Genomic DNA, 26,598 nt, shown 5'->3' on the forward strand with positions numbered 1-26,598 from the left:
CTTTAGCAAGGAGAGGTTGTACATCGTGCCCAGTTGTCCAACTGTTCTGCAGTCCACTGAAACATTCATTAGTTTGCAGTCTGTGCCTGAGGGATAAAAAGGCCTGGAGCACTTGGTGGCACTTAAATGCCTCTGCATTGCTTGAGTGGGCAGAGAAGCTAGAGGCCCAACTCCAATCATAACAATGTGGCTGCACCTGAACTGCCTCAGCTGCAGAGGAATGGTCACTTTATACAAGGTTTCCCTAATGTGAGGCTGTTTCCCTCATCCACCCACCGCCCCCCCGACTCAGTACACGTTTGTGTGCTACCCTCAACTGCAGGGCAGCCCCTGCACCAACCACCAGCCCCTACGCACCTCAACCTTGAATTCCCTTGGGACGCTCTTGGAGCATTTTGAAACGTTACCAGATCAGTTGAAAGGTCAGTGAAAAACTCTTCTGAGGCAGTCAGTTTCAGGGAATCTGCCGGCCAACAAGTGTCACAAAGAAAAAAGGGACAGAAACAGGTCCCAGTTAAGTTAAAGAAAGAGCTGTGTGGAGCAGACTTTAAGTAAAAGAGGGATTGTGGGGCAAAGGTAGCCCTTTGGAGCATTGGTGTTCTGCTTGACACAGCCATAGGTCTGAAAGTGTGCTTGTAAGCTAGTGTTGAGTGTACCCTGGAATCTAGGGAGAAGGAATCTCGGAAGGCAAGACTGAAATCCTGTGTGGTGGGCCATTGTTGAAGCTGTCCGAGTGGGAGTGACCTTTGGAGAGAATTCCAAGCTCGAAGATAAAGCTGGGAGTCCCTCGTGAGACAGTGTTTCAATGAGATTGTTTGACTTGGTGTTTATTGACGTCTGGGTGGGTTCTTGACTCTGTCTTGGTTGCATCTGTCATTTACTCTGCAGTGTGATGTGTTTGACAGTCATCTGTTAATTCACACGTACCTCATACTTACCCTGAATGTTAGAGAATAAGATACATGTTGCAAATTGTTTTATCTTTCTGGGCTTGTATAGTAATTTTTTTTTGTTTGTTCAAAACCCCTGGGATCTCCAGGCTTTACTCCAAAAGCAGGTGGCTTGAATCTCAACCTTTATCTACTTTAAACAAAGCCTTATTGGTCCTAACCAGATCTCCTTGCACATCCCAGGGTCTGGCCGAGGATCATAACAGTGAGCGCAGTGGTGACGTGTGAATGGGCCTTGATGTGAGCTAGATATGGGTAGCCAGCAGAGTCATGGACTTGCTTAAATTTATGGAGGGTGGAAATGACAAAGCAGTCAGGAGAGTACTGGTATAGTCAAGTTCAGAGGCTACAAGGGTATGATACCCTGGACCCCACCCTTAATCTGGCATCTTTTCCAGAGCAAGCCCTTTCCATGGGTATCCGTGAATAGTGTAGTCAGCAAAGAGGCTCTTCAAACAACCCGGTTGAAGTATCCTCACTGAGACATGCAGAGTTCAAAACAGGAAGTATAAAGCAGGAAATACAAATTAGATTTAAATGATGTAGAGCGAGTGAATTGGAGATTGAGAAGTGCAGATAGGACTAAAGGAAACAGATAAAAGAGACAAATAGAAACACTAGAAAAGCTTTTAAAAAAATCTACAAATACTAATTTTCTTCTGAGGGAATGAAATTCCATGCTTTTACAATTTAAATTACAGGGCCAGGGTGATTGTTCTGCAATAATTATCATTTAATTACACTTAAAGACTCGTACTCCTAAATGCACCAACCCTAATTTTTTCAGTTGTAAGTACTCCAGGTTCATGGCATTGCTGTGATTTCAGTGCCAAATCTGTTGTTGAAGAATGCAACAATACACCATGCAGAGGAATAGGGTATCTGACAGCAACATCTAGATTTCCATGTCTACTGTGCATGTCTGGACACCAGAAGTTGCCGTCAGTCTCACCCTGTAATAATGGCAAGTGCTGATAGCCTCACTATTATTACTTAAAATCCAGGCCAATATATTTTATTTTTGCCATACTTAAATATAATTTTAAATGTAACTTTTCAAAAGTATTTCAGAATTGCAATGTTTATGTAGTATAATGAATTTCACTGAGAGTGTTATGATGTGGCAGATGATGTGTGCCAGGTGGACCAAATCCACAAGGGAAACTTGGCCATGCTGTCATAACAGTTTTGCAATTTGTATTTATTGAGAAGATGTGTGCACTGAATTCAGTAATAATAAGTCCACCAAGACTTTTAGAGATTTAAAAAAATCAAATGAAAATATTTCTTAACAAAATAAAAGATTTCAAACAGATTCATAAGCCTATAATTACTTACTACGATAATAATTCCTAAAATTCCTGATTAACCTGACCTGCAGTTACACCCCCTTTAAGGCAACAGTCCATAGTAGGTTTTAGATTTAAAACAGAACCAGCACGTAACACAATACCCACTTGACAGTGGAATTCCAAATGGCTTTTCCTTAACTTCAGTTTCATTATTTAGCAGTCTTGTGCACATATAACTGGAGGCTTCATTAAGGCTATTTCACCACTCCTGTTAGACCTTACATGGCCTTCTTCCACATAGTTTTTCATCCTCCTTTATATATATTTCTCTCTTTTTAATATGTAAATCCTATTGTTCCATGTGCCTTTGAAACTATATCTTCCTCATAATATAAACACTTTCATGTTTCCAATATAATCAGTAACCTTTGGGGAAAAAGTAAACACACATCTTAGTCCTGCTTATCTGTCTAGTTGTAAACATACTAATTTCACTTTGAAGTCTAAAAATCCCTTCATTTTACTAAAAATGCATATTCCCTTCACACCTTACATGCTAAGCCAGCATCCATGTTTACTCATTAGCATGTCAAGCACCTAGCATCCTTTGATGGTTTAAACTTGCAGTCCACTTGACTCCAAATGTAATTACATCACACAGACAGACCCAACTATGCTTACTCCCATAAACCTACTTCAAAATAAACTAGAAAAATATTATGAAAATGATTATACTTTCATCACAAGAACAAAGTAGAAGTGTTTTCCTCTTTTCTGAATCTTCCTCATTTTTGGTCTCCCATTAATATAAAAGTTATACTTCAATATTTTTAAATTATTGCTGTTCTACTCCAGGATCACATTCCTGTTTTCCTCCATGCTGAAAAATGTATTTCAGTGGGAATTTTATTTTTTAGTTGTGAAATTTATTATGAATCAGTAATATCTATAAAATTGCTGAGGCTTAAGAAAGTGGTTCTACAGATATCAATTTTTTTTATTGTGTTTCCTTTGGTCATCATAATTGAATATCACTCAGCAAGCTTTGTTCCTATACGGCAATAGGGATTATCCTGTTGTTCCCATTGGTCAAAGTTTTAAAGTGAACGAAGTGGGACAGTAATATGTCTTCCCTTGTACTGGTATTTTGAACCTAATTGTCACTCAAAGAAGAATGACTACTCCATCTGAAGGTAAGCACCTCATTATCTCATAGTTCTCAAGAGAATCCTTTATTTATCCAGTGGATGACTCTGATTTGATTCATCAATTGAATCGCGGAGTTGTATTTGATTTTCTTTTGTAGTGCAGTCTAATTTAATTGAGGCACTTGGAATATAAATGGTTTTCTATTCCTATTGATGGCTGTCCTGTTGCAGTGAATGCAAAATGAAAGAAGGTACTCCAGTTAGAAGCCTGTACAGAGATTCAATGCTGCCTTGATCCTGTTCAGTGACTTGGAACAGGTTATCGCAGCACATTAATTTTATGCCATATGGAGCTTTCATCATCTTGCAGGCTGTACAGTAGCTGAGTTTATTGTTTGTACTGAGAGCAGTTTACCGACCATGGACAATAACTAAGACTCTTTGTTGCTGTCTTTTAATATGTTTATCACACTTAAGAGAATTAATATTTTAGATCAGACTTGCTAATTGTGTAAAAAGTATGTGTGACTATTGTCAAGTTTTGATTTCTGATGAGACTGTCTTGAAAGGTATGCATCTGAATTTGACACCCTTGTGGCAGTTTTGCTTATTTGTTCCTGGGATGTTGGCACTACTGCCACATCCCTAGTTGCTCTGAGCCGGTGGTATTGAAGGAATTTCAGGAATCTCCAGTAATAGGGAAAGAATGATGATCCATATTTAAGTCAGGGTGCTGTGTGATTTGAAGAGGAACTTGGAGATGATATGTTGCAGCCTTTATCATGTTTAGGCATAATAATAAGCATTAGCATCAAGTTATGTGTATGTTGGGAAAGGGAAGATATAATGCCTTAAAGTGCTTTGGAACAAAACTGGTTTAATTTTTTTTCACACTTACACATTTCCTGCACTGTGTGCCATCCCTGGTGAGGGGCCACAACAATACCAGTTGGTATTTGATATCTAGGAATGTGTGTGCCATGAGTGTTAGGGTTAGGATTGACACTAACTCTAACAAAACTCCCATAATACTACTTTGTTGATTTCATTTCATTTAGCATTTGGGTTCCAGCAACTTTAGGCCCTCCATCAACCAAATGCTGCTTCATGTTTAGTATAGAGGGATTGTTGTGCTGTTGTATCTGCTCACTTTTATGATAGACATCCAACCAAAGCTTTGTCTGCCCTCTCAGATACAGGTAAAAGGTCTCATGGTGCACCATGGCCAAGAACACAAAGGTGCTATAAGGTTATCCTGGCTGACATTTATCCCCCAACCAACCCCACAAAAACAGATTATCTGATTAAAAGCCATTAAATATTGGGAAGATGATAACCATGGTTTTTGGCCTCCATTACAAACTCTGCTCCCTAGTCACCAACTCCAATCTCTTCCTGGCAACTGCCTGAGGCTGAACCTTTGATCTTGAGGTGAGCCACTGAACTCGTATCTGTGCCATCACCAAGACCATCTATTTCCTCTTGTGTAACATCATCTGACTCCACCCCTGCCTCAGCTCAACTGCTGCTGAAATCTTCAGCTATACCTTCTTTACCTCTAGACTTGACTATTCCAATCCACTCCTGGCCAGCCCCCCATACTCTACACTGTAGGCTTGAGATCATAAAAAAGATTCTGTGGCCTTTGTCTGTCCCGTTTACCATCACCTCTGTGCTCACTGGCCTACGTTGACTCCCAGTCTGGCCACATCTCGATTTTAAAACTATTGTCCTTTTTTTTCAATTCCCACATTGGTTGGCCTTGCCCCTCCCTATCTCTGTAATCTCCTCCAGCCCCACAGCCCTCTGAAATATCTGCGCTTCTCTCACTCTGGCCTGTTGACATCCCCAATGTTAATTGCTCCATCACTAGCAGCCACACTTTCGTCTGCCAAGGCCCTTGTTTCTGGAATCCTCTTCCTGGACCTCTCTGCTTCTCTACCTCTCTTTCCTCCTTTGAGATGCTCCTTAAAATTTGCAGCAAGCAGTAATAAAAAATAAATTCACTGTAGAATCACTTGAAGTGTGTAATGACAAAACAATAAAAAGAACAGTTTGTATTAAATGTTTTTGGCCTGGAAAGTGTTCTGAGGAATTTTATTGAATAATTGCTTAATACATTTGCTTCAAATTTATTGTTTTAATGGAAGCACTGATGAATTCAAGATAAACTGCCTTTGTTAAAATAATGTATAAGATATTTGGTAGCGGCATGTTAACTGTTGCATGATACAACAATTTCTGTGTTAGTATGGCCTCTGGATATTCCGTTGAAAATGCTCATTACTTGTGCGTGGGCCAGGAATAGGCAAAGCGCACAGCTGAACGGTTTCACATGTCAACAGGAGCCTTAAATTTATGCAGGGCTAGCATTACTTTAAGCTAGTCTGAATTACTTAAAGCCAGCCTGCACCTCTCAAAGAGGAGGTACATTTTGGCTGGAACAGCAACTGGAATGCTTCAAGAAGAGTCTTTCAGCAGAGCGATAATTGGAAATGATGTAGCAGGCCAGAGAGTGTGCTCCTGGGATTGCTGCACCACTGGAGGTGGACAGGAAGAGAGAGAACTTCCCTTCAGAGGGCCAGGAGGCATTCCAGCCAGACACTGTGAAAGGCAATGGCAGCAGACAGTCGTCACAATCAATGTCAGCATTCTAACCCAAAGGACCTGGATAACGTGCCACAAAAAATTCACTGACCTCACACAAGTGGCCAAGGTGAGTGAATGCACCTTCACATGATATTTATTTAACAAATGCACCACTAACCACACACATTTTTCCATTCACCACCCCTCCTTTTACCAAGTGTCAGTGGAGCATGACTCATAACCGACATTCATTGCCTCACCTCATCTTCATCCATTTAGCACTGCTGAAAGCCTCACATCTCACAGCTTGCAGATGCTGCCGGCTACTCAGTTCTGTCAGTCACATCACCCACATACATTGCACCACACTCACTGACACAGTTTCCTCTCTCCTGCCGGAAGGGTGGCCCATAATCAGAGGCAGCATCAACTAACTGTTAAGGAACAACTTGCATGCTCTCACCCCATTGGAGGAGAGGGCCTCACCCCTGAGGCTATGGCCAGCGCAGGAGCTAAAACCATAGAGGATTACAGTACGTTCCGAGCTAATCCACCTTCTCACGTTCCAATTCCCCCTCATCCTACGTTGTGAATTACAGTACAAGTTGCAAATATTGTAAGCATGCATCTCTTGCTTTCTCCTTGTTTCCCTCACTACAACCCTATCCTTCTGTCTTTATCTTTTCAGATATCCAAGCACTGCCACCTGGTCAAGAACTGGTAGGGGGGTCTGAAATGCAAGAGGAACAAACAACTGATGAAACAGAAACTCTGTCACTCCATCTCACACTAGAAGTCAGCATCTCAGATACTGAGATTGCATGAACTTTAGAGGGTGCCTTGGAGGCAGGAACTGCATGCGGTGAGTCACTCATTACAGCCTTGGTTCAAACATGGACAAATGAGCGGAAATCCAGATGTGAGGTGAGAGTGACTGCCACAGACATCAAGACAGCTTTCGACCGAGCGTGGCATCAAGCAAAACTGGAGTCAATGGGAATCGGGGAAAACTCTCGCTAGTTGGAGTCATACCTAGCACAAAAGAAGATGGCTGCGGTTGTTGGAGGTCAGTCATCTCAGTTCCAGGACATCACTAGCAGGAGTTCCTCAGGGCAGTGTCCTAGGCCCAACCATCTTCAGCTGCTTCATCAATGACCTTCCTTCCATCATAAGGGCAGGTGTGGGGATGTTCGCTGATGATTGCACAATGTTCAGCACCATTCGCGACTCCTCAGATACCGAAGCAGTCCATGTCCAAATGCAGCAAGACCTGGAAAATACCCAGTCTTGGGCTGACAAGTGGCAAGTAACATTTGTGCCACACAAGTACCAGACAATGACCATCCTCAACAAGAGAGAATCTATCCATCGCCCCTTGATATTCAATCGCATTACCATCACTGAATCCTCCACTATCAACATCCTTGGGGGCTACCATTGACCAGAAACTGAACTGGACTAGCCATATAAATACTGTGGCTACAAGAGCAAGTCAGTGGCTAGGAACCCTGTGGCAAGTAACTCACCACCTGACTCCCCAAAGCCAGTCCACCGCCAACAAGGCACAAGTCAGGAGTGTGATGTAATACTCTCCGCTTGTTTTTTTGAGTGCAGTTCCAACAACACTCAAGAAGCTTGACACCATCCAGGACAAAGCAGCCTGCTTAATTGCCACCCATTCTACAAACATTCATTCCCTCCACCACCGATACACGGTAGCAGCAGTGTGCACCATCTACAAGATGCACTGCAGAAATTCACCAAGGCTCCTCAGGCAGCACCTTCCGAACCCATGACCAATACCATCTAGAAGGACAAGGGCAGCAGACAGATGGGAACACCACCACCTGGAAGTTCCCCTCCAAGTCACTCACCATCCTGACTTGGAAATATATCACTGTTCCTTCACTGTCGCTGGGTCAAAATCCTGGAACTCCCTCCCTAACAGCACTTTGGGTGTACCTACGCTGCATGGACTGCAGCGGTTCAAGAAGGTGGCTCACCACTACCTCAAGGGCAATTAAGAATGGGCAATAAATGCTGGCCTAGCCAGCAATGCCCACATTCTACAAATGAATTTAAAAAAGTAGGCTACAGCCAGGGCATGGCGAAAGGATAAAACAATTATCAGCTCATCAAGTAATCACCCTTGTACACTCCCTTATTGCCAGTTGTGTTGCTTTGCTTGGCCTAGTGCTCCTACTTAATGCCATCGGAGTGGTTGTGGCATGGTTGGTAGAAGGCTGTTAACTCTTGTTGGAAGAATCAGCAGGTAGACTTGCAGGACACCCTTGAGTAGCTCTGGGCCTAGAAGACCCGACTTTGGCATGGACAGCAGTCGTCTGTGCTGGCCCAGCCAACAGGCACCAAGACATGGCACTCGGAAATGTAAGTTTAAGGTGCTGTGAGCACAAGAGGGACTGTTCATGGGTGATCTTCTGTCCTGCCACATTTGGTTCATATGTTTACTGGTGTGACCATTAACACCAGATATAGTAATGTTCATTTGTTGTGGGTGTCAAAATTATATAAATTTTGCTTTTGTGTTAATGGCCTGAGTATGCTTTACTTGTTTTGTAGATGCAGGGCACACCAGTATCTCATGCTGGACGTGAGTGGCTCTAAACTTTATTGCACAGGCACTGAGTGGACTTTGGGTTCAAAGGAAAGGGTCATTTCAGACACCCGGGATGGAGGCAGCAGCCCTGGCATGAGGTGGAAGCAGAACTTTGGCAGCCTAACTGAAGAAGTGTTGGATCAAGGTATCCCTAGTGTCCCTGCCTCCCTGAAGGATCCAGAGGTCTGCCGCCACATCTTCACAGTGCTCCTCTTTTGACTCACCACTGGAATCATCCTCTGTGGCCTGTGGAGCTGCGTGAAGATCCTCTTCCTCCAGTGGGTCCCTCCTTGCCAGAGCCAGATTGTGGAGAGCGCAGCATGCAACCACTATCAGTGACACCCGCTCTGTGGGGTATTGCAGTGCTCCCCCTAAACTGTATAGGCATCAGAAGCACATCTTCAAAAGACCTATGGTCCTCTCTATCACTGCTGTTGTGGAGGCATGACTCTTATAAGCAGCTTCTCTGCCTTTGTTTTTGGGTGGCGGAGAGGCATCATAAGCCACCTTTTCAGCGGATAGCCCTTGTCACCCAGCAGCCATCCATCCAGTTGAGCTGGAGAAGTGAACAGCCTCGGAGTGGCTGGGAGTGTCGGAGTATGTAAGCGTCATGAGAGCTGCCAGGGTACCTTGCACAGACTTGCAGAGTCTGCGCCTTGTGGTTACAAACTATCTGGACGTTCATTGAGTGGAACCCCTTCCTCTTGACAGAGGCATCTGGCCGACCCGCTGGAGCCTTGATAGCAGCATGTGTGTAGTCGATTGCACCCTAGATATGGGGGAACCCTGCAATCGCTGCAAACCTCTGGCTCACTCAGCCTGGCTGGCCCCGTCTGTATGCAAATGAATAAATGTCATTACTCGCCTGAACAGAGCTTCTGTCACCAGCTTGACACCAATGATTGGGACATTCCACAAAGATCCCCCAGTGACCCCTGGAAAGAGCCGGAGGCATAGAGGCTGAGGGCCACTGTGACCTTCAAAGCCACTGGCATGGGGTTTCCCACACAGTCGGAGCTGATCTCAGGCCCAATCATCTGACAAATGGAGGTAACAGTCTCCCTGGAGAGGCAGAGCCTCCTTTGGCATTGCACCTCAGACATATTGAGGTAGCTGCATTGCTGCCCATAAACCCTGGCAGCAGGATAGTGGCATCTTCTGCGGCCCCATCCACCAGGACTAACTGCTGGTCCTGCGCCTCTTGTGCCTGCAACCCTCCTCCCACAGGTCCCTCCCTGGAAGCTGCATAGGGATACCTGACCTCATCTCCCTTCTGCCCCTCTCTTCCTCCTCAGAGGAGGTGCCACCAGAGGAGGGAGCACGATCCCCATTACCAGTGTAACAGAAGGCTGCCTGGTGCCTGGAAGGGTCCACACGGTCAAAATCCTCCAGGGGCTTGGAGACACCAATGAATCCTGAAATGAAGCCTAGAAATACTAAAACTGAAGCTCAGAACAGAGATGAAGCTGTCAAATTCAAATAAACAACTAGCAGCAAACTATCTCCTAAGCTCCTCACTATTCACACTGGCAATGCTGCAGACCCCTTTCGTTTCGCCCTTGGAGGAGGTTTTGTTAAAAGTGGGCTGCCCATTTTGCCCTATGATGAGTGCGAATTTGAACGGGCAATGCGAAATCAGGATCAATTACCTTTATAATGGCCTTAACTGGCCCTTTCATTGTTGGCGGGCGCAGCTCCAACACCCGCACCCGCCTGCCAACCTGAAGATTGCTCGCGTGCGGGATGATGTCAGGATGCTCCCCCGACGTCATCTTGCACTGTTTCACATTCTTTCTTTCGGGTCGGGCGCGTGCCCACTCGCATGCGAGATGTAAAATTCTGGCCCAACTCTTCAAAACAGCAAGCAATTCCACAATCTCAAACAGAGTGAATAGAAATTAATCAGCAACTAACCAACAAGTTGTTTACGATCCTTTGAAATAGTGCAAGTGGAATGTCCTTGATTTTGCTGAACGCATGTTCAGCATTGTGTGTTTCAGAGAGGGCATTAGCTGGAGCAGCAGGGTTGAAAATGGCAATTTTGCTGCCAAACCAGCATTTAAGGTGCTGACTGACATCACAACCTGACCTCCCTGCATACCTTTGGCATACCCGTGCTAAAACTGTCACCAAGATGCTGTTGGGTTTGTGCTGCACCAGAAGTGTGCATGGTACAGTGCGCATGGATGCAGACAGCATTTTGTACCAAAAGTTTGGTACCAAAAGTTTTGTACCAACAATGGCACCTGCAGTTCTGAAAGCAGTTTTCAGACCATAATATTTGTACCAACATGAAAGATCAAAATTTGTAAATAAGTCTCAGGAAATCAGAATCATTGCCTTTGCCCAAACACACTGGGAAATAAAATGTTAATAACAATTTATGGAAGTCCAAGAGGTTCTTGGGAATTGTGTTTCATTCATCTGTAATAAATGTGATAAGTGAATAAGAACTGCAAACATTTTGTACCAAACCAATGTTCAGAGTGTATTTTCACAATGATAGCTGTAAGTGTTTGGTTTCAGAATGGAAGCTCTATTTGATCTGGAGAAGAATGGAGTTGGTAACTCAACTGTGTGGGGCTTTGTGATTAACCCAACAAATAGATCAAAGCTTAAAATCAAAAGGTTTACAACCAGTAGAAAAATGGATGAAGTGCAAGAATGAGTGGGGTGAACAAAAGAAGTGATTTTCTGGTTGCTGGTAATATTTGAAATCTTAGAATTTAGTAACTGATAGCAAAGTAGTATAAATGAAATTACAAACTTAAAATTATTTAACTATTTAAAAAAGACCTTTCTCAACTTGGGGCATACAAAAGCACTTCACAGTCAGTTAATTACTTCCACATCCTCCTCAGCCATCCCTACAGTCTTCTTTCATAAACATGGAGGCTCATTTAGCACCCCCACCATTCTGTCACCTTCAAGTATAAAATGCCCCTGTTTATCTCTTTAGTGCCCCATTTCTGCACAAGTGCATATGCTGCCATCATTTTATATTGGTCAGGAACATTATAAAGCAGATGATATTTCATCATTGCATGAGCCTTGTAAAAAGCTCAAGTTTGTGGAAATGATGTTTATGCATGGATTTAGTGAAAGGTGCTGTGAAGATGGGAATGCTCTAATACAATTATGAAAGCTTTTTTGTCCATTTTTCCATTTATTCTCCAAAGGATAAGTGCAGTCACTGTGAGTATCGTCTGTCCGCAATAAACAACCCTGTCGTAGTACTCTGAATAGTTGCAGGAGCAACTTGAAGCTTAGTGTGTTTCCCACAGGGAACCCACTGTATGGGCAGGCTCTTTCCATGAATCTTTAATTTATGGCAAGTTCCCACTTGTTATGGCATTACAAATCAAGTCAGCAGTATGTCCTACCGTGCATCGTTCTTGCTGAAGTGAGGATTTTTACTCTCAGCTTATGAATTGCAAATTACATAAAATATATATATAGTTTACGATGAAAAATATGGAATGATGTTTGAAGGGATTTTTTTCAAATAAAGATTTGTGCATTTTCGATTTAATATAATAAGGCTGTATTGTTATATATGTTTACAATCAGTAATCCATTTTACAACAGTGTTTCTCTCTATTCCAGCTGTCATATCTAGAGCACAAGAAGGTCCAGGTGAGATGGGAAAGGCAGTCCTTATTCCTAAGGAAGATCAAGAGAAAATGAGGGACTTGTTCAAAATCAACCAGTTTAATCTCATGGCCAGTGACATGATTGCATTTAATAGAACTCTGCCAGATGTGAGATTGGAAGGGTAAGTTTATTCTGATTTTGAATGTATTAAGTTTCTGTTATAAAACCAATGTTCTGTGGTCCAACACACAAATCCAGATATACCTTTTGTCCCATTTTGGGCTCTCTCCCAATGTATGCTATTCCTGTTTATGTAAAAATCAGTTTCCCTTGGCAGACCTATGTTTCTTTTGATCTGTATCTTCTCACCTTATGCACAAAGTGAATGAGTTAGTGTGCATCAGGATAAATAATTATACATTTTTACTAAATTATATGGCACTGGTGTTTAACAAGGGTTCTGCACCATGTGCTCCTGACCTCTTTTATTTATGAATAAAAATCACACTGTTGGACTAGAAGCAACAAATGTGGAATTCTGTCTCAATGCCATGTTGAAAAATGACTAGGTGAACTGAAGGTATGAGAGCTATACTCAAGCTATAACTCATTTCCTTTGAAATAAAGGCCATATATTTTGATAGCACTGTAATGCCTAGTCAAAGAGAGCCATTTATATCTTTGCTATTATTTGTGAGACAAGCGCTTCTCCTTAGACCCTGGAAAACTGTGCTTTTTGAATACTGATGGATAATCACAAGGGCACATGGCAAGGTGTATGTCATAGAATTTCTGAAGAGGAACTCCACTATATCCCTGATGGGTGATTTATATATAGATATATGCCCAAACCTGACATAGTGAGCAGGCTTTCCGAGGAAAGTCCTGCCCCTATTCCTAGTGCCCCTAGTTTTCACTGGCATGCTGCCTGCACCCTGCGTTGCTGACCTGGCTGACTCTATTGTAGGGGTAGGCATCTCCTAGACCCCCTGCAATTTCCATGAAGTCAAGCCAGCTTCTCAAGAAGTCATAATTCACGGTGCCTCGGAGGACATGTGAACCATAGATTGGATCTGGGAACCTTTTGAAAGATAACTTTAGAAGGTTTTACTCATGCCCCACATGCTAACACTTTATTTTATTCATTCATGGGATGTGGGCATTGTTGGCTAGGCCAGCAGTTATTTCCCATCCTTAATTGCCCTTGAGAAGATGGTGAACTGCCTTCTTGAACCAGTGCAGTCCCTGTAAATGGTGGACAGGCTTTGGGGAGTCAAGAGGTGAATTACTCGCAGCAGGATTCTTAGCCACTGACTTGCTCTAGTAGCCACAGTATTTATATGGCTAGTCCAGTTCAGTTTCTGGTCAATGGTAACCCCCAGGATGTTGATAGTGGGGGAATTCAGTGATGGTAATGCCATTGACTGTCAAGGGGTAATGGTTAGATTCTCTCTTATTGGAGATGGTCATTGCCTGGTACTTGTGTGGCACTAATGTTACTTGCCACTTGTCAGCCCAACCCTGGATATTATCCAGGTCTTGCTGCATTTGGACATGGACTGCTTCAGTACCTGTGGAGTCGCAAATGGTGCAAAATTTCCCGACTTCAGCTACCCGCCTCCAAGATGAAAATCTAGCCCATTAATCTGAGTCAGTGTCATTTGGCAAAAAAGGTACTTGTCCCCAGCAAGATTGCTGAGGCCCAGAGGAGCTGACCAGTGCTAAAGGCAAGAAGGAGGCAGTGCTTCAGCAGCAGATCAAGATGAAGAACCATAAAGGGAGAGGATCTCCACAAGTATGTAGAAAACTCCCAGACTTGGTCTTTGCCAAGGGTACATGTAGATCAAAGATCCAGCCAAGCACCAATCTCAATCTCTTATCAATCTCACTTATCAGCAGAGTGATGGAAGGAGTTGTCTACGGTGCTATTAAAGCAGCATTTGCTCACCAATAGCCTGATCACTGATACTTAGTTGGGTTGCAATAGGTCCACTCAGCTGTAGATCTCATTATAGTCTTGATCCAAACATGGACAAAACAGGTGAGTTCCAGAAATGAGATGAGACTAACAGCCTCTGATGTAAAAGCGGCTTTTGAATGAATGTAGCATCAATTAGCCCTAGTAAAACTGAACATGATGGGGATCAGGGAAAATATTCTCCACTGCTCAAGAAGAAGGCTCATTGCCATCTTCTTGATGGCAACTAAGGATGAACGATAAATGTTGGCCTTGCCCAAGAATGAATTTAAAACAAATGTATGGAATTTGGGTTGGAGGGAGAGGAGGCTACTATTTGGTTTGCCCTCTCCATCTGTAAAATTCAGGGCCTACCCCCCCCCATTACCTTGGACTTACCACCTTTCACCAAGGAATCTCAGATGGTGCCAATAAGAGGGCTGGGCTGGTGCAAAATCAATCAGCAAGGTTGGCTCAGTCCTTCTTCCCCCTTGGCAGGCAGAGAAAGAGTGGACAGTAGTGGTCCCAATGGAGTTAGGGCGGAGAAAAATAGAGCTTGAGGCTGTGGTCGATCCAACCACCCAATTCTGTCCTGGATATGAATATAATGTACTTAATAATTTTCTTATACAGATGTTGTAGCGAATCTTATATATTTGATTATTCTGCTTGTGGTAAATATTAGATCATGTAAAGTGTAATCTCAAGCAGTATTAAACAAAGTTGATTATTGTAAACTTTTTAGTTGGTGTGAAATCTTATACCATCAATACAATATCTATGTTTATTTTCATAGAATTTCAAAATATGGAATGATTTCCTGTTCAGTAATTTATTTATCTTGTATTCGAATACAAGAATCTGATTAAGTTCAGGAGGTTAAAAAACACCACCCTCTTGCCCAGTGTAATTTTTGTTTTATTTGTAAATATACCAAAATATAATTTTATGCTCATCAAAATGAGGATGACGGTGTTCAGAAGAAGTACATTAGCTCACATCTTTGTACTTGGCATCAGCTTCTGTTGTTCATCCAGAGGTGATATATGGACAAAGATATAGCCAGGTTTAAGAGTTAATTACAATGGTTAATTCTTTAATGCTATAAATGATCATAGGCTTGAATTATCTTATTGAGTTGGGACAATTTGAGTTATCATTTATTTAGTCTTTTATAGTGCCACTCTCCATTCATTTCCTTTCATTTCTTTCTATAATCTATTCCACCCATTTCTGTTTTCATTGCTGCAGATGTAGGTTAAAAATCAGAGGAGTAGAAATTAGTCCTCATTGCACCTATTTTCTAGGCAAAAAAAAAGGAAAAAGTTTTTACCAGTTTTGTACTCCAAAAAGCAAGGATCTGGGCAGATGCCTTAAACAGATGTTGGGTCCCTTGCATATGCTAATGCCTGTTTAAAGACACTTCAGCAAAATGTAATGGTACTAAGCAGAGCATGCGGTGCCTGCTGTATTCCATTACACTCCACTCCATTTTTGGTGGGATTACTGCAATCAAGCAAGTGTCAAAAATTCAGTATTTTTAAAGATAACTTTCCTGTGGAGACTGAAACAGCAGGAGTGCTTCTCCCAGCTCTACAGAACTATTGAGAACTGTTGCCGGCCCATTATTGCACCCGACTAGCACTTTCTTCTCTCCACACTCTTTTGCTGCCCAGGCCAGTTGGTCAGGCAGCTCAAATTAGAGTGCCACTAACGGGCAAGCTGTCTCTGGAGATGTGAATGGGTGCAGGCACCTTGCTATAATTCTTACCATGAGGCCCAGTTTCCAAAATGGACCATAACGAGTTTCAAATTCCAGGATCTATTTTAGCATGTCAGTGTTATCTCTATCTATGAGATATCTGTTAAGCATTAGGATAGTAAAGAATTTTACTGCATTTGTCATCTAGCTGAATTTAATGGGTGTTATGACACAGCAGTTGGTAAAGGTTGAGTTGTTTAAATCGCAGAGGGAAACTTGAACAACTGTCATAACCAATATTTTCAATTGGTATGTTTGAGGTGCAGCTCTGAATTCAGAAATGAAACCACCAAGCCTCAAGAAGTATTTTATATAAACTAAATTAAACATTTATTAATTTAACAAGAAATTAAACACATACACATGTCTACAAATCACTACCATAATAACTTTTAAACAAATCCCTAAATTAATAACTCCCAGGTAAATCTTCACCAAGGCAACAATAACGCATAGACTTTAAACAGACACCAGGCAAAGCACAGTTGACCTTATTAATTCAAAATGAGGTCCCTTGCAATTTGATTCCTTTGCAGGCACAGCTGTAGGGCAAAACAAAAACAGAATTACCTGGAAAAACTCAGCAGGTCTGGCAGCATTGGTGGAGAAGAAAAGAGTTGATGTTTCGAGTCCACATGACCCTTCCCAGTAGTTTTTTGTTTTTATCGCTGTAGGGCTGACAGGCTTCTTAGATCTTACATGCCTCTGACCTGCACACACAAAACTCCTTTCGGTTTATACCTAGCCTTCCCATTGAATGTAGATCCTCATTGTATCACTAGGTCTTCGAACTCCACCTCTTCTAACAATAAAATCCCTTTCATAACACCAATTTTATTAGTAATATAAACACATTGCTTGTTGTCCCCTAGCTAGATGCAAGATTTTGCTCCCTTCTTTTGAATGGTTTATTCAACAAATGCAAATGTACTCTTTACCTTCTAGCCTTACATTTATCTAATTAACATCTCAAACTACTATACATCAAAGCGTCCAGACTAGCTGGCTTTAATCCAATTAAGCCACACAGAGACACAGACCCTACTACAAGTCCAATTTAAAAATAATTTCCAATAACATTATACACATTAGTATCTCTTCAAGACAATAGAGGAGAAACTAATTTATGTAGCAGCACTTCTAGTGATATCATTGTAGAATGCTGTGCGGGCTGCACAGGTAGCAGCCCATGGCACAGCTTGCCCCTGGGGAAGGGAGGTAAGTCTGTGTAAGCAGCACTAGGCAAATAAATTTCTCCCCTATGTGTTTTTATCTCTCCTATAACCTGTTTTTTAATTTGAGGAATAATGGTTGTGATATCCCTTCAAGGTAATAAAACTCATCAGGATTCTCTGTTTCTAAATGAAAGATGTTTGGAGAGAAACAGAAATGTACAGAAGCAGAAACAACTTAAATATATTTTCCTATTTTATTGTATTTACTCTAATTAAATTATTTTAGGCTTAATATTTCAATGAACTGCAATGCAATTTAATGTAATAACATTGATTTATTGTCTTAATCTTCATAATATTCAGTTTTAATTCTGAAGTTGAGAAGTGGTAATGTATTTTTATATTATTGACCATTCATTAAAGCTGTAATGATCTACAATTGTCCTACAATTGATTTTGATATACAGGCAGAATGTTGCTATCTACTTCATTTCTGGTGATGTGTATAATTTCTTTCATTGCAATGGCCGATTTTATGGTCACAATGTGCTATTGCCTGAACTTTTTTTGCCCTTCACTCCTAAATTATGATCTTTAAGTAATATATTTGTTTCTCTATTTCCTTCTTTATTTGGATACCTGTTCCAAACATCTACCAGTGACTGTTAAATGGAGGTTAACACTTCATAAAGCCAAAACTTCAGGTTCACTAATGCTAATGGGTGCACATGTTTAATTATTTCTTGATAACAAAATGTACAGGAGATTACACACTTGGTACTTTATGAAGTTCAATCAGACACATCTGAAAGACTTACCTTGGGGGGGTTCTTTGCATACATACCCAAGAGAGCATTCATATTTGTGGTGGTGTGCTGTGTCCTCCACAACCTTGCAATTCTGAGCACTCAGCTACTACCTGCTGGGATCAAGAGGCCACCTAGGGAAGAGATGGAGGAAGAAGAGATGGAGAGGAGACCATATCCACCCTGTGCAATTGAATGGAGTGAGAGGGACCCTATTGTGAAGCTTCACTTCAGGTAATGAGTCCCCATCCCAGCATGGACTCACCATTCCTCATCGCAAGCTCCCCTTGGCCAACATGATTCAATAAAGGTCAACAGCAAAAATCTTCACAACAGCTTTATTGAGCAACACATGAAGAATACAAAACAAAAGCAAAACTACTCCTTTTGTGCCCACCCTACTGGCGCCCTTGCTTGTCCTAGCAGTCTTATGCAGTGCTACAGTGGCTGAAGCATGGCTGTTGGTAGGCTGCTGACTTTCACTGGCAGAAATTGCAGATGGCCTTGCAGGACAACTTTGAGCAGCTCTTAAACTTATGGGCCCAGTTTCAGACTGCCCCACCTTAACATGGGCAGTAGCAGCATAGGCTGGCTGGCTGAGTGGAAACAGCAAGGCTTCTGACGGAGTGGTAGTGAAAGGAACACGAATGCAGTCATCCTGAGAAACACCAGCCAGATTGTGCTCCACCAGGCCACTCCCTGACCCACAGAGAGGTGCCTCAGCAATCCTTATGATCTGCTGGAGCACAGATTTTTGACAGCTGTGAGAATCTGCATACCCCATTGAAAACCAATATCCTAGCCCATGATGGCTGCAGTCTGGATATGGATGACAGCAGCCATGGATCTTTTGACCCCCGTCTGAGCTTCCACTGTAGCAGCGACATGGGAAGGCTTCTGCCTTACCCAAGCACATGGACACAAGGTCACTGACATTCTCTTCTCTTTCTAGCAGGAGAAGGTGGCACACAACATGCAGGAAAGCATGTCCTGCTGTAGAAGCTGAGATAGTGGCCAGCAGATGCTCCATCATGGCCACTAAGGCAGTTCTATCAAGGAGTTGCCCACCGCTTCCATGGTGGAAAGGATAGGCTCTAAACTCTGCACATTGTCCACTGCCATGTTAGAGCAGAGCTTGTTTATGCTCTTTGCCAGTGATGGAGGCTTTCTGGCAGGTACCAGGCAGCTCAGTGTGCATTGTCATGAATGTTCTGTAGTCCATATCTTTGTCCCTGTAGTATAACCTGTGTGTGACCTCGCCTTCCAGGGAGTTTGCAAATGAACTGACAAATTCCTCTGACCAGGCTGCAGCCCACTCTTGTCGAATTCCCTCCTAATTCTCTCCGCCTCTCTACCTTTCTTTCTCCCCCTTTAACATGTACCTTAAACCTATCCCTTTGATCAAGCTTTTGGTCATATGCCATAATGTTTCCTTCCATGACTGTCACATTCTGTTTAATAATGCTCCTGCGAAGTACCTTGAACATTTTCCATATTAAAGACACTATATAAATTCAAGTTGTGGTTGCTAGATGGAATGCAACACACTTTGGGTAGAGATGGGAGAAGCTATCAGCGATAACCCTTGTTGCACTCAGGGAACTCAGGGATTTGGAGATTTATAGTGGCGTACAGTTAAACAACTAACCAGAGGAGAAGGCTCCAAAAACATCTCCACCCTTAATGATAGGGGAGCACAGCACGCCAGTGCAAAGGACAAGACATTTGCAACTATCTTCAACCAGAAGTGCTGAGTGAATCATTGTGGCCTCTTTCTAATGTGCCCACCATCATAGATGCCAGTCTTCAGCTAATTGGATTTACTCTACATGGTATCAAGAAACGGCTTAATGCACTGGATATAGCAAAGTCCAAGGGTCCTGACAACTTACTGGTTGTAGTGCTGAAGACTTGTGCTCCAGAAAAAGCAGCATCCCGAGCCAAGCTCCATCATTCTGCTCTAAATCATCAGCACAGTGACAGAAGGTGTCATTGACGGTGCTATCAAGTGACACTCAGCAATAACCTGCTTGCCAACGCTGAGGGCCACTCAGCTCCAGACCTCATTACAGCCTTGGTACAAACATCGATAAAAGGGCTGAATTCCAGAGATGAAAGGGACTGCTCTTGACAATACAGCACTTGACCAACAAGGAGCCCTCGCAAAATTGAAGTCAATTGGGAATCAGGGAAAACTCTCCACTGGCTGGAGTCATACCTAGTACAAAGGAAGATAGTTGTTAAAGGCCAATCATTTCAGGCCTAGGATATTGCTGCAGGAATTCCTCAGGGTTCTGACCTGGGCCCAACCATCTTCAGTTGCGGCTTCAATGACTTTCTGTCCGACATAAGTTCAGAAGTGGGGATGTTCGCTGCTGGTTGCACTATGTTCACTACCATTCACAACTCCTCAGACACTGAAGCAGTCTGTGCTCACGTGCAGCAACACCTGGATAACATTCAGACTTGGGCTGATAAATGGCAAGTAATATTCACGCAATGCAAATGCCAGAACCACCTCCGCTTGACATTCAATGGCATTACCATTGCTGAATCCCCCAGCCCATCAACGTTCTGGGGCTTACCATTGACTGGTGCCAGAAGATTAACTGCATCGGACATATAAATACTGTGGGTGCAAGAGCAGGTCAGAGGCTTGGAATTTTGTGGTGAGTAACTCACCTCCTGACTCCCCAAAGCCTGTCCACCCTCCACAAGGCACAAGTCAGGAGTGTGATGGAATACTCCCCACTTGCCTGGATGAGTGCAGCTTCAACAACACTGAAGAAGCTTGACACCGTCCACGATAAAGCAGCTCACTTGATCGACACCCCATCCACCACCTTAAATATTCATTCCCCCCAGCAATGCAAACAGTGTATACCATCTATAATATGCAGTTCTGCAACTAGCCAAGGCTCCTTCGACAGCACCTTCCAAACCCACACCGTCTTCCACCTAAGGGCAGCAGGTGCATGGAGTCACCTGCAAGATTCCCTCCAAGTCACACACCATCCTGACTTGGAACTATGTTGCTGTACTCACAGTTGTTTGGTCAAAATCTTGGAACTCACTTCCTAAAAGCACTGTATATAAATCTATACCACATGGACTGCAGTGATTCAAGGTGGCAGCTCACTCTTACCTACTTCAAGGTAATTAGAGATGGGCAACAATACTGGCCTTGTCCACAGGGCTCTTTCGATTTATCAGAATACTGGTCCCAGCCCAGTTTAAGTGGAGCCCGTCCCAAAACAACAACTCATTTCTTCCCCAGTGGCCCATGAAGTGAAACTCTTGCCCCCCTTACCACTCTTTCAGTCATACATTTAACTTTTAATTTCGATCCCTAAGCCAATTTGTGCGTGGCTCAGGTAACGATCCAGAGATTATTACTTTTGATGTTCTGCTTTTTAATTTGGACCCTAATTCCTCAGACTCTCTCAGTAGAACATCATTCCTAATTCTACCTATGTTGTTTGTTCCTAAGTGGATGACTACAATTGATCTTCCACATCCCACTCCAAGTTCTTCTGCAGCTGTGAGGAGATGTCCTTAACCGTGGCACTGGGCAGATAACACAACCTTTGGAACTCCCTGTTGTGGCTGTGGAAAACAGAAAATATTCTCCTGACTATATTGCCTCCTATCACTACCACATTCCTTTTCACTGCACCAGCTTGAATGTCCTCCTGTAGCATGGCTCTATGGCCAGTTTGTCCACCCATTCTGCAGTCCTTGTTCTCATCCACACAGGTAAAAGTACCTTGCACCTGTTGGTCCAAGTTTAAGATCTTCCATTACTGCACCCTGGATGTCTACACCTGCCTGACTTTGCAGTCACACTCTCCTGCCCTTGACCATTGACCAACTCTAAAGTTCTACTTAACCTAAGGAGTGTGACTGCCTCCTGGAACAGTGTCTGGATCATTCAGCCATTATCCTACTGAATGGCGGAGCAGGCTCAAGAGGCCAAATGGTCTACTGCAGCTCCTATTTCCTGTATTTTTATGTTAAAAGATGACCAGTTAACTTGTCTTTGTATGGCAGTCAGAGGTTCCTGATGCTCGCAACTATTACAACTGCTGCAGTCCCATCCTTATCTCCCCAGCTGTTGGGTGCTTCCCTGCCAAGGGATAGACCAGGATTGAAAGTAACATCAGACCTATGCACATAATCAGCCACATAAAATTTTGCTGTGAGTCATAGTGCAAAAGGGAGGCAATATATTGATGTTAAATATCATATGCAAGCAGACATACAAATTTTCAATTTTTATACTGTCTGAGCTAATGAGGGCAGATTACTTATGCTATCTGTGATAAAATATTGTACGTTAAAATTGTCCTAGTTCTTTGTAGTTTTGCGGAAGAATATTCAGGTGTGTTTTGTAAGAAGGGTTTGTGGCATCTATTATACTTTTGTGCTTCAGTTGCACATTTTTTAAAAGTTACAGTTATTAAATGTTATTGTGAACTCGCAGTGAGACACTATACATAACCAGTTTGCCAAGGGCCATTATGCCTGTCTCAGGATTTACATAAATTCCAGATAAAAATAAGCAATTTCCAATCTTTGAACCACAGCTTGTTTAATAATTCATTCAATAATTTAGTCTCAACAAAAAGGCTAAAATTGCTTGCCAGAAGCATAATTTATACAGTTAACTTCAAAAATGCACTGTTGTCTTGAGATGAAATCTGACAGTGAATTTGACCTTATTTAAAGTACTGATAATTGTGAACATGTTATGCTTGAATTAGGATTGCACTTTTAAACATTATATTTCAGTTGGGAATCCTATTTTCTGTGAATAAATGAGAAGCGGTTTGCAACATTGGAATTCTGTGTTTAGCTCAGCATATATTTGTGTTGGGTCAACCTTAGCAGGCTTTTGAAGAAATTGAGTTAGAGGGAATGCCTATCATGGAGTCAGCCTAATCTGCGCACATAATAAGAAAGTAAGAACATAAGAAATAGGAGCAGGAGCAGGCCTTTTGGCCCATCAAACCACCATTCAATAAGATCATGGCTGATCTGCCCCAAGTCTCAACTCCTCTTTCATGCCAGCTCTTCATACCCCTCAACTCCCTGACATTTCAAAAATCTATCTATCTCCTCTAAACACTTTCAGTGATCTAGCCTCCACAACGCTCTGGGGTAGAGAATTCCAGACATTCACTACCCTCTGAGAGAGGAAATTCCTTCGCATCTCAGCTTTAAATGTGTCACCTTATTCTGTAACTATGGGGAAAATTTTCTCCCCATTGCAGGGGGGGGGCGGTTGTGCGGGATCGGGTGTGGGCGTGCAAGCAGCTGATCACCACCTGTGATTGGCTGGGCGCTGCCATTTTACATGGGCGGGCCAAATAAGGCCCACCCAGGGTGATGTGCACTTGGAAGTGCTGTGCGCTCCCTGTGCGGGCGGGGGAGGGGGTTTGCCTGAGTCAGGGCCTGCGCTCTTTCACGCATGCAGAAATCTTCCTGAGGCACAGAACTGCCTCAGGAAGATTAGTTTAAGTTTAAAAAACTTTAAATAAAGGGAAAAAAAAATTTTAGGACATGTTCCCTCATGTGAAACTCTCACATGTGCTGTGACATGCCTATGAACTTTATTTTAAAAATTTTCAAATCTTTAAAAACCTTCATAAAACCTCATCCCGCCCACGGATGAGGTTCCCTGAAAAATGCGAAGGCCGCCTGGGCTCTTCACCTGCCCACCAACCTTAAGGTTGGTCGGGCAGCTCAGTTTATTATTTGAATTGATAGTTAACTGGCCTTTGACAGTTCGGCGGATGCGCAGCTGATTTGAGTGTGTGCCCGCCGAACTGAAAATCTGAATGACATGCGGTGTCGTCGGGACGCACGCCTGACGTCACTGCGCATCATTTTACGCCTCGGCGAGCGGGTCCCGCCCCCGTTCACCGAGCCGAAGATTCTGCCCCATGTCCCCTAGTTCAAGATTCCCCCATTAGTGGAAACGTCTTCTCAACACCTACTCTGCCAAGCCTCCTCAGAATCTTGTACTTTTCAATAAGATCACCTCTCATTCTTCTAAACTCTAACGAATAAAGACCTAACCTGTTTAGCTGTTCTTGATAAGTCAACCCCTTCATCTCAGGAATTAGCCTAGTGAATCTCTTTTGAACTGCCCCTAATGCCAGTATATACTTTCTTAAATATGGGGAACAAAACTGTACGCAGTACTCCAGGTGCGGCCTCACCAACACCCTGTACAGTTGTAACAAGACTTCCCTATTTTTAAACTCCAACCCGCTAGCAATACAGGCCAAAATTCCATTTGCCCTCTTAATTACTTGCTGCAGCTGCATGCTAACTGTTTATGTTTCATGTACAAGAACGCCCAGAATCCTCTGTGCTGCACTTTTTTGGAGTCTCTCTCCATTTAAGTAATAGCCTGCCTTTTGACTCTTCCTACCAAAGTGCATGACCTCGCCATTTTCTACATTAAACTCCATCTGTCAAGTTTTTGCCCACTCACTCAACCTATCTATATCCCCTTGCAGATTCCTTATGCCCTCATCACAACATGCCCTCCCACCTATTTTTTTATTGTCAGAAAATATAGATACATTACACTCTGCCTCCTCCTCCAAGTCATTAATACAGATAGTAAATAATTGAGGCCCTAGGACTGATCCTTGTGGCACTCCACTAGATACGTCTTTCCAACTCGAAAAAGACCCACTAATCCTGGCTTTCTGTCTTCTGTGTGTTAACCAATCCTTAATCCATGCTAATACATTACTCCCAATACCAAGAGCTCCTATCTTGTGTAATAACCTTTTAAGTGGCACCTTATCGAATGCCTTCTGGAAATCCAAATACACTACATCTACTGGTTCCCCTTTATCAACTCTGCTTGTTGTATCCTCAAAGAGCTCTAGCAAATTTGTCAAACATGATTTTCCTTTCACAAAACTATCTTGACTCTGTTTGATTCCGTTAAGCTTCTCTAAATATCCTGCTATTTCTTCCTTAATAATGGACACTAGCATTTTCCCAACAACAGATGTTAGACTGACTGGCCTATAGCTGCCTGTTTTTTGTCTCCCTCTCTTCTTGAACAGGGGCATCACATTAGCGGTTTTCCAATCCGCTGGGGCCCTCCCGGAATCTAGTGAGTTCTGGAATATTTCGCCCAATGCCTCCACTATATCTGCAGCCACTTCCTTTAAAACCGTTGGGTGCAGGCCGTCAGGTCCTGGCGACTTGTCTGCCTTTAGTCCCGTTAGTTTGTCAAATGCTTAGCCCCGCGTGATAGAGATTGTTACAAGATCTTTCCTCCCATTAGCTCCTTACTTATCTGATATCTTTGGGATGCTTATAGTGTCCTCCACCGTGAAGACCAATGTGAAATATTAGTTTAAATTATCTGCCATTTCCCTGTTTCCCATTATGTGGACTAATTAACTTCATAAAGGGAGGAATGAGCAGTTTATTTTAAGTTCCCGATTCATTAAAGTGTAGGAAATTCTTGCAGTTTCTCCAACCCATGCTTATTCTACCCCCTCAAAAAAAATAATTGGGGGAACTGTTCAATTGTCGCTTTCTTGTTTATCACTAGACATATGGTCAGCTGGCAGTGGAAAAATGGAGAAAGAGGAGTGCTCCGCTTGACCTCGCTAAAAAACAACTGTGGTCTGCTGACACCTCCTGGGTGAGCCCTCCCTTTTTGTTAATCACTGACTGCTCACCCACGGAACTACTGAATTTCCCGGGCCCTTTGTGTGTGAGCTGTTCGCTAATAGTGGTCAGCAGCTTACCTGAATTACGTTGATGAGCCTCCAGATACCGGCTTTGAGCTTGTGGCCCGCCATGGCCACTCTGCTGACTTCAAACTCAGTTTGGGTGTTAGTTAAAAAACATCCGTTTCTGTCTGGTTCCACGAGTAAAGTTGGAAAGGACAGAATTTTCAATTAACATCCATTCTGGTTTATAGTTCTTGATCCTTGATCCTTGAATGTGTGATTTGCCTGATGTCAAGATTGTCTTTTAAAATGAAAACTTATTTTGCTGTGTCATTGCTTTTTTGGTAGTAGTGATTAAAAACAAAAAGTTGATTCTTTCTCCCAGGATGTTGTGTCCTGGTTCACTGGCATGCTCTAGGCAAAGCTGTTAAGGTTTAGATGTGAATTATAAAAGCTCCGGTCACTTTGTGAATTTCAGCGGCAGATAGCATACCGCAGACCAGAAAATTAATACAGCTGCAAAGAGATAGCAATGCAGGGCACCCCTGCATGTTCGAACTGTTTATCCAGCCAGTGCTGGAAATGATCGCTATTTGCAGGGCACTCCTCTCAGTAAAACCTGGCAGGGAAGAAGAGGCACTCCGAGGTTAAGTCCAAAACTTTAATTAATGGAGCAGGAGAGCTCCACAAGGAAAGTGTGGGCCTCTGCTATCAGGGGTTTCCAGCTTCCTTTCCAGCTGCAGAATTGTCCCTCCCACCCCCATGACAGTGGTTGTTATGTGGGGATTGCCTGCAGGCCCCATGATATTGAGTTGCCTGAAGCCAGCATGTTGCCTCATTCCACCCATTTCTGGGGGGACAGCTGACTCAATCCTTTTTCCTTGCCATAAGATGTGACAAGATTGAAATTATTGCTATTTGTGTGGTAGCTTGAGAGATCTTTTCCAAAAATGAGCTACTTGCAACTCCTAACTCTTCAAACGACTCGCTTCCCAT

General features: G+C 42.9%; 1 protein-coding gene across 3 annotated transcripts in view; it reads left to right on the top strand.

Annotated features, from left to right (window-relative positions):
• The window catches only part of galnt13 (polypeptide N-acetylgalactosaminyltransferase 13), a 550,349-nt gene that overhangs the window by 144,589 nt on the left and 379,162 nt on the right, over positions 1-26,598 (top strand). For all 3 annotated transcript variants that reach the window (XM_078552191.1, XM_078552192.1, XM_078552193.1), the window contains one exon: positions 12,203-12,371. In XM_078552191.1, coding sequence (XP_078408317.1) covers positions 12,203-12,371 — 169 coding nt within the window. The remainder of the gene's footprint in view (positions 1-12,202; positions 12,372-26,598) is intronic.

The sequence above is a fragment of the Cetorhinus maximus genome, chromosome 11 (assembly GCF_964194155.1).
Source record: "Cetorhinus maximus chromosome 11, sCetMax3.hap1.1, whole genome shotgun sequence".
Taxonomy (NCBI): Eukaryota; Metazoa; Chordata; class Chondrichthyes; order Lamniformes; family Cetorhinidae; genus Cetorhinus; species Cetorhinus maximus.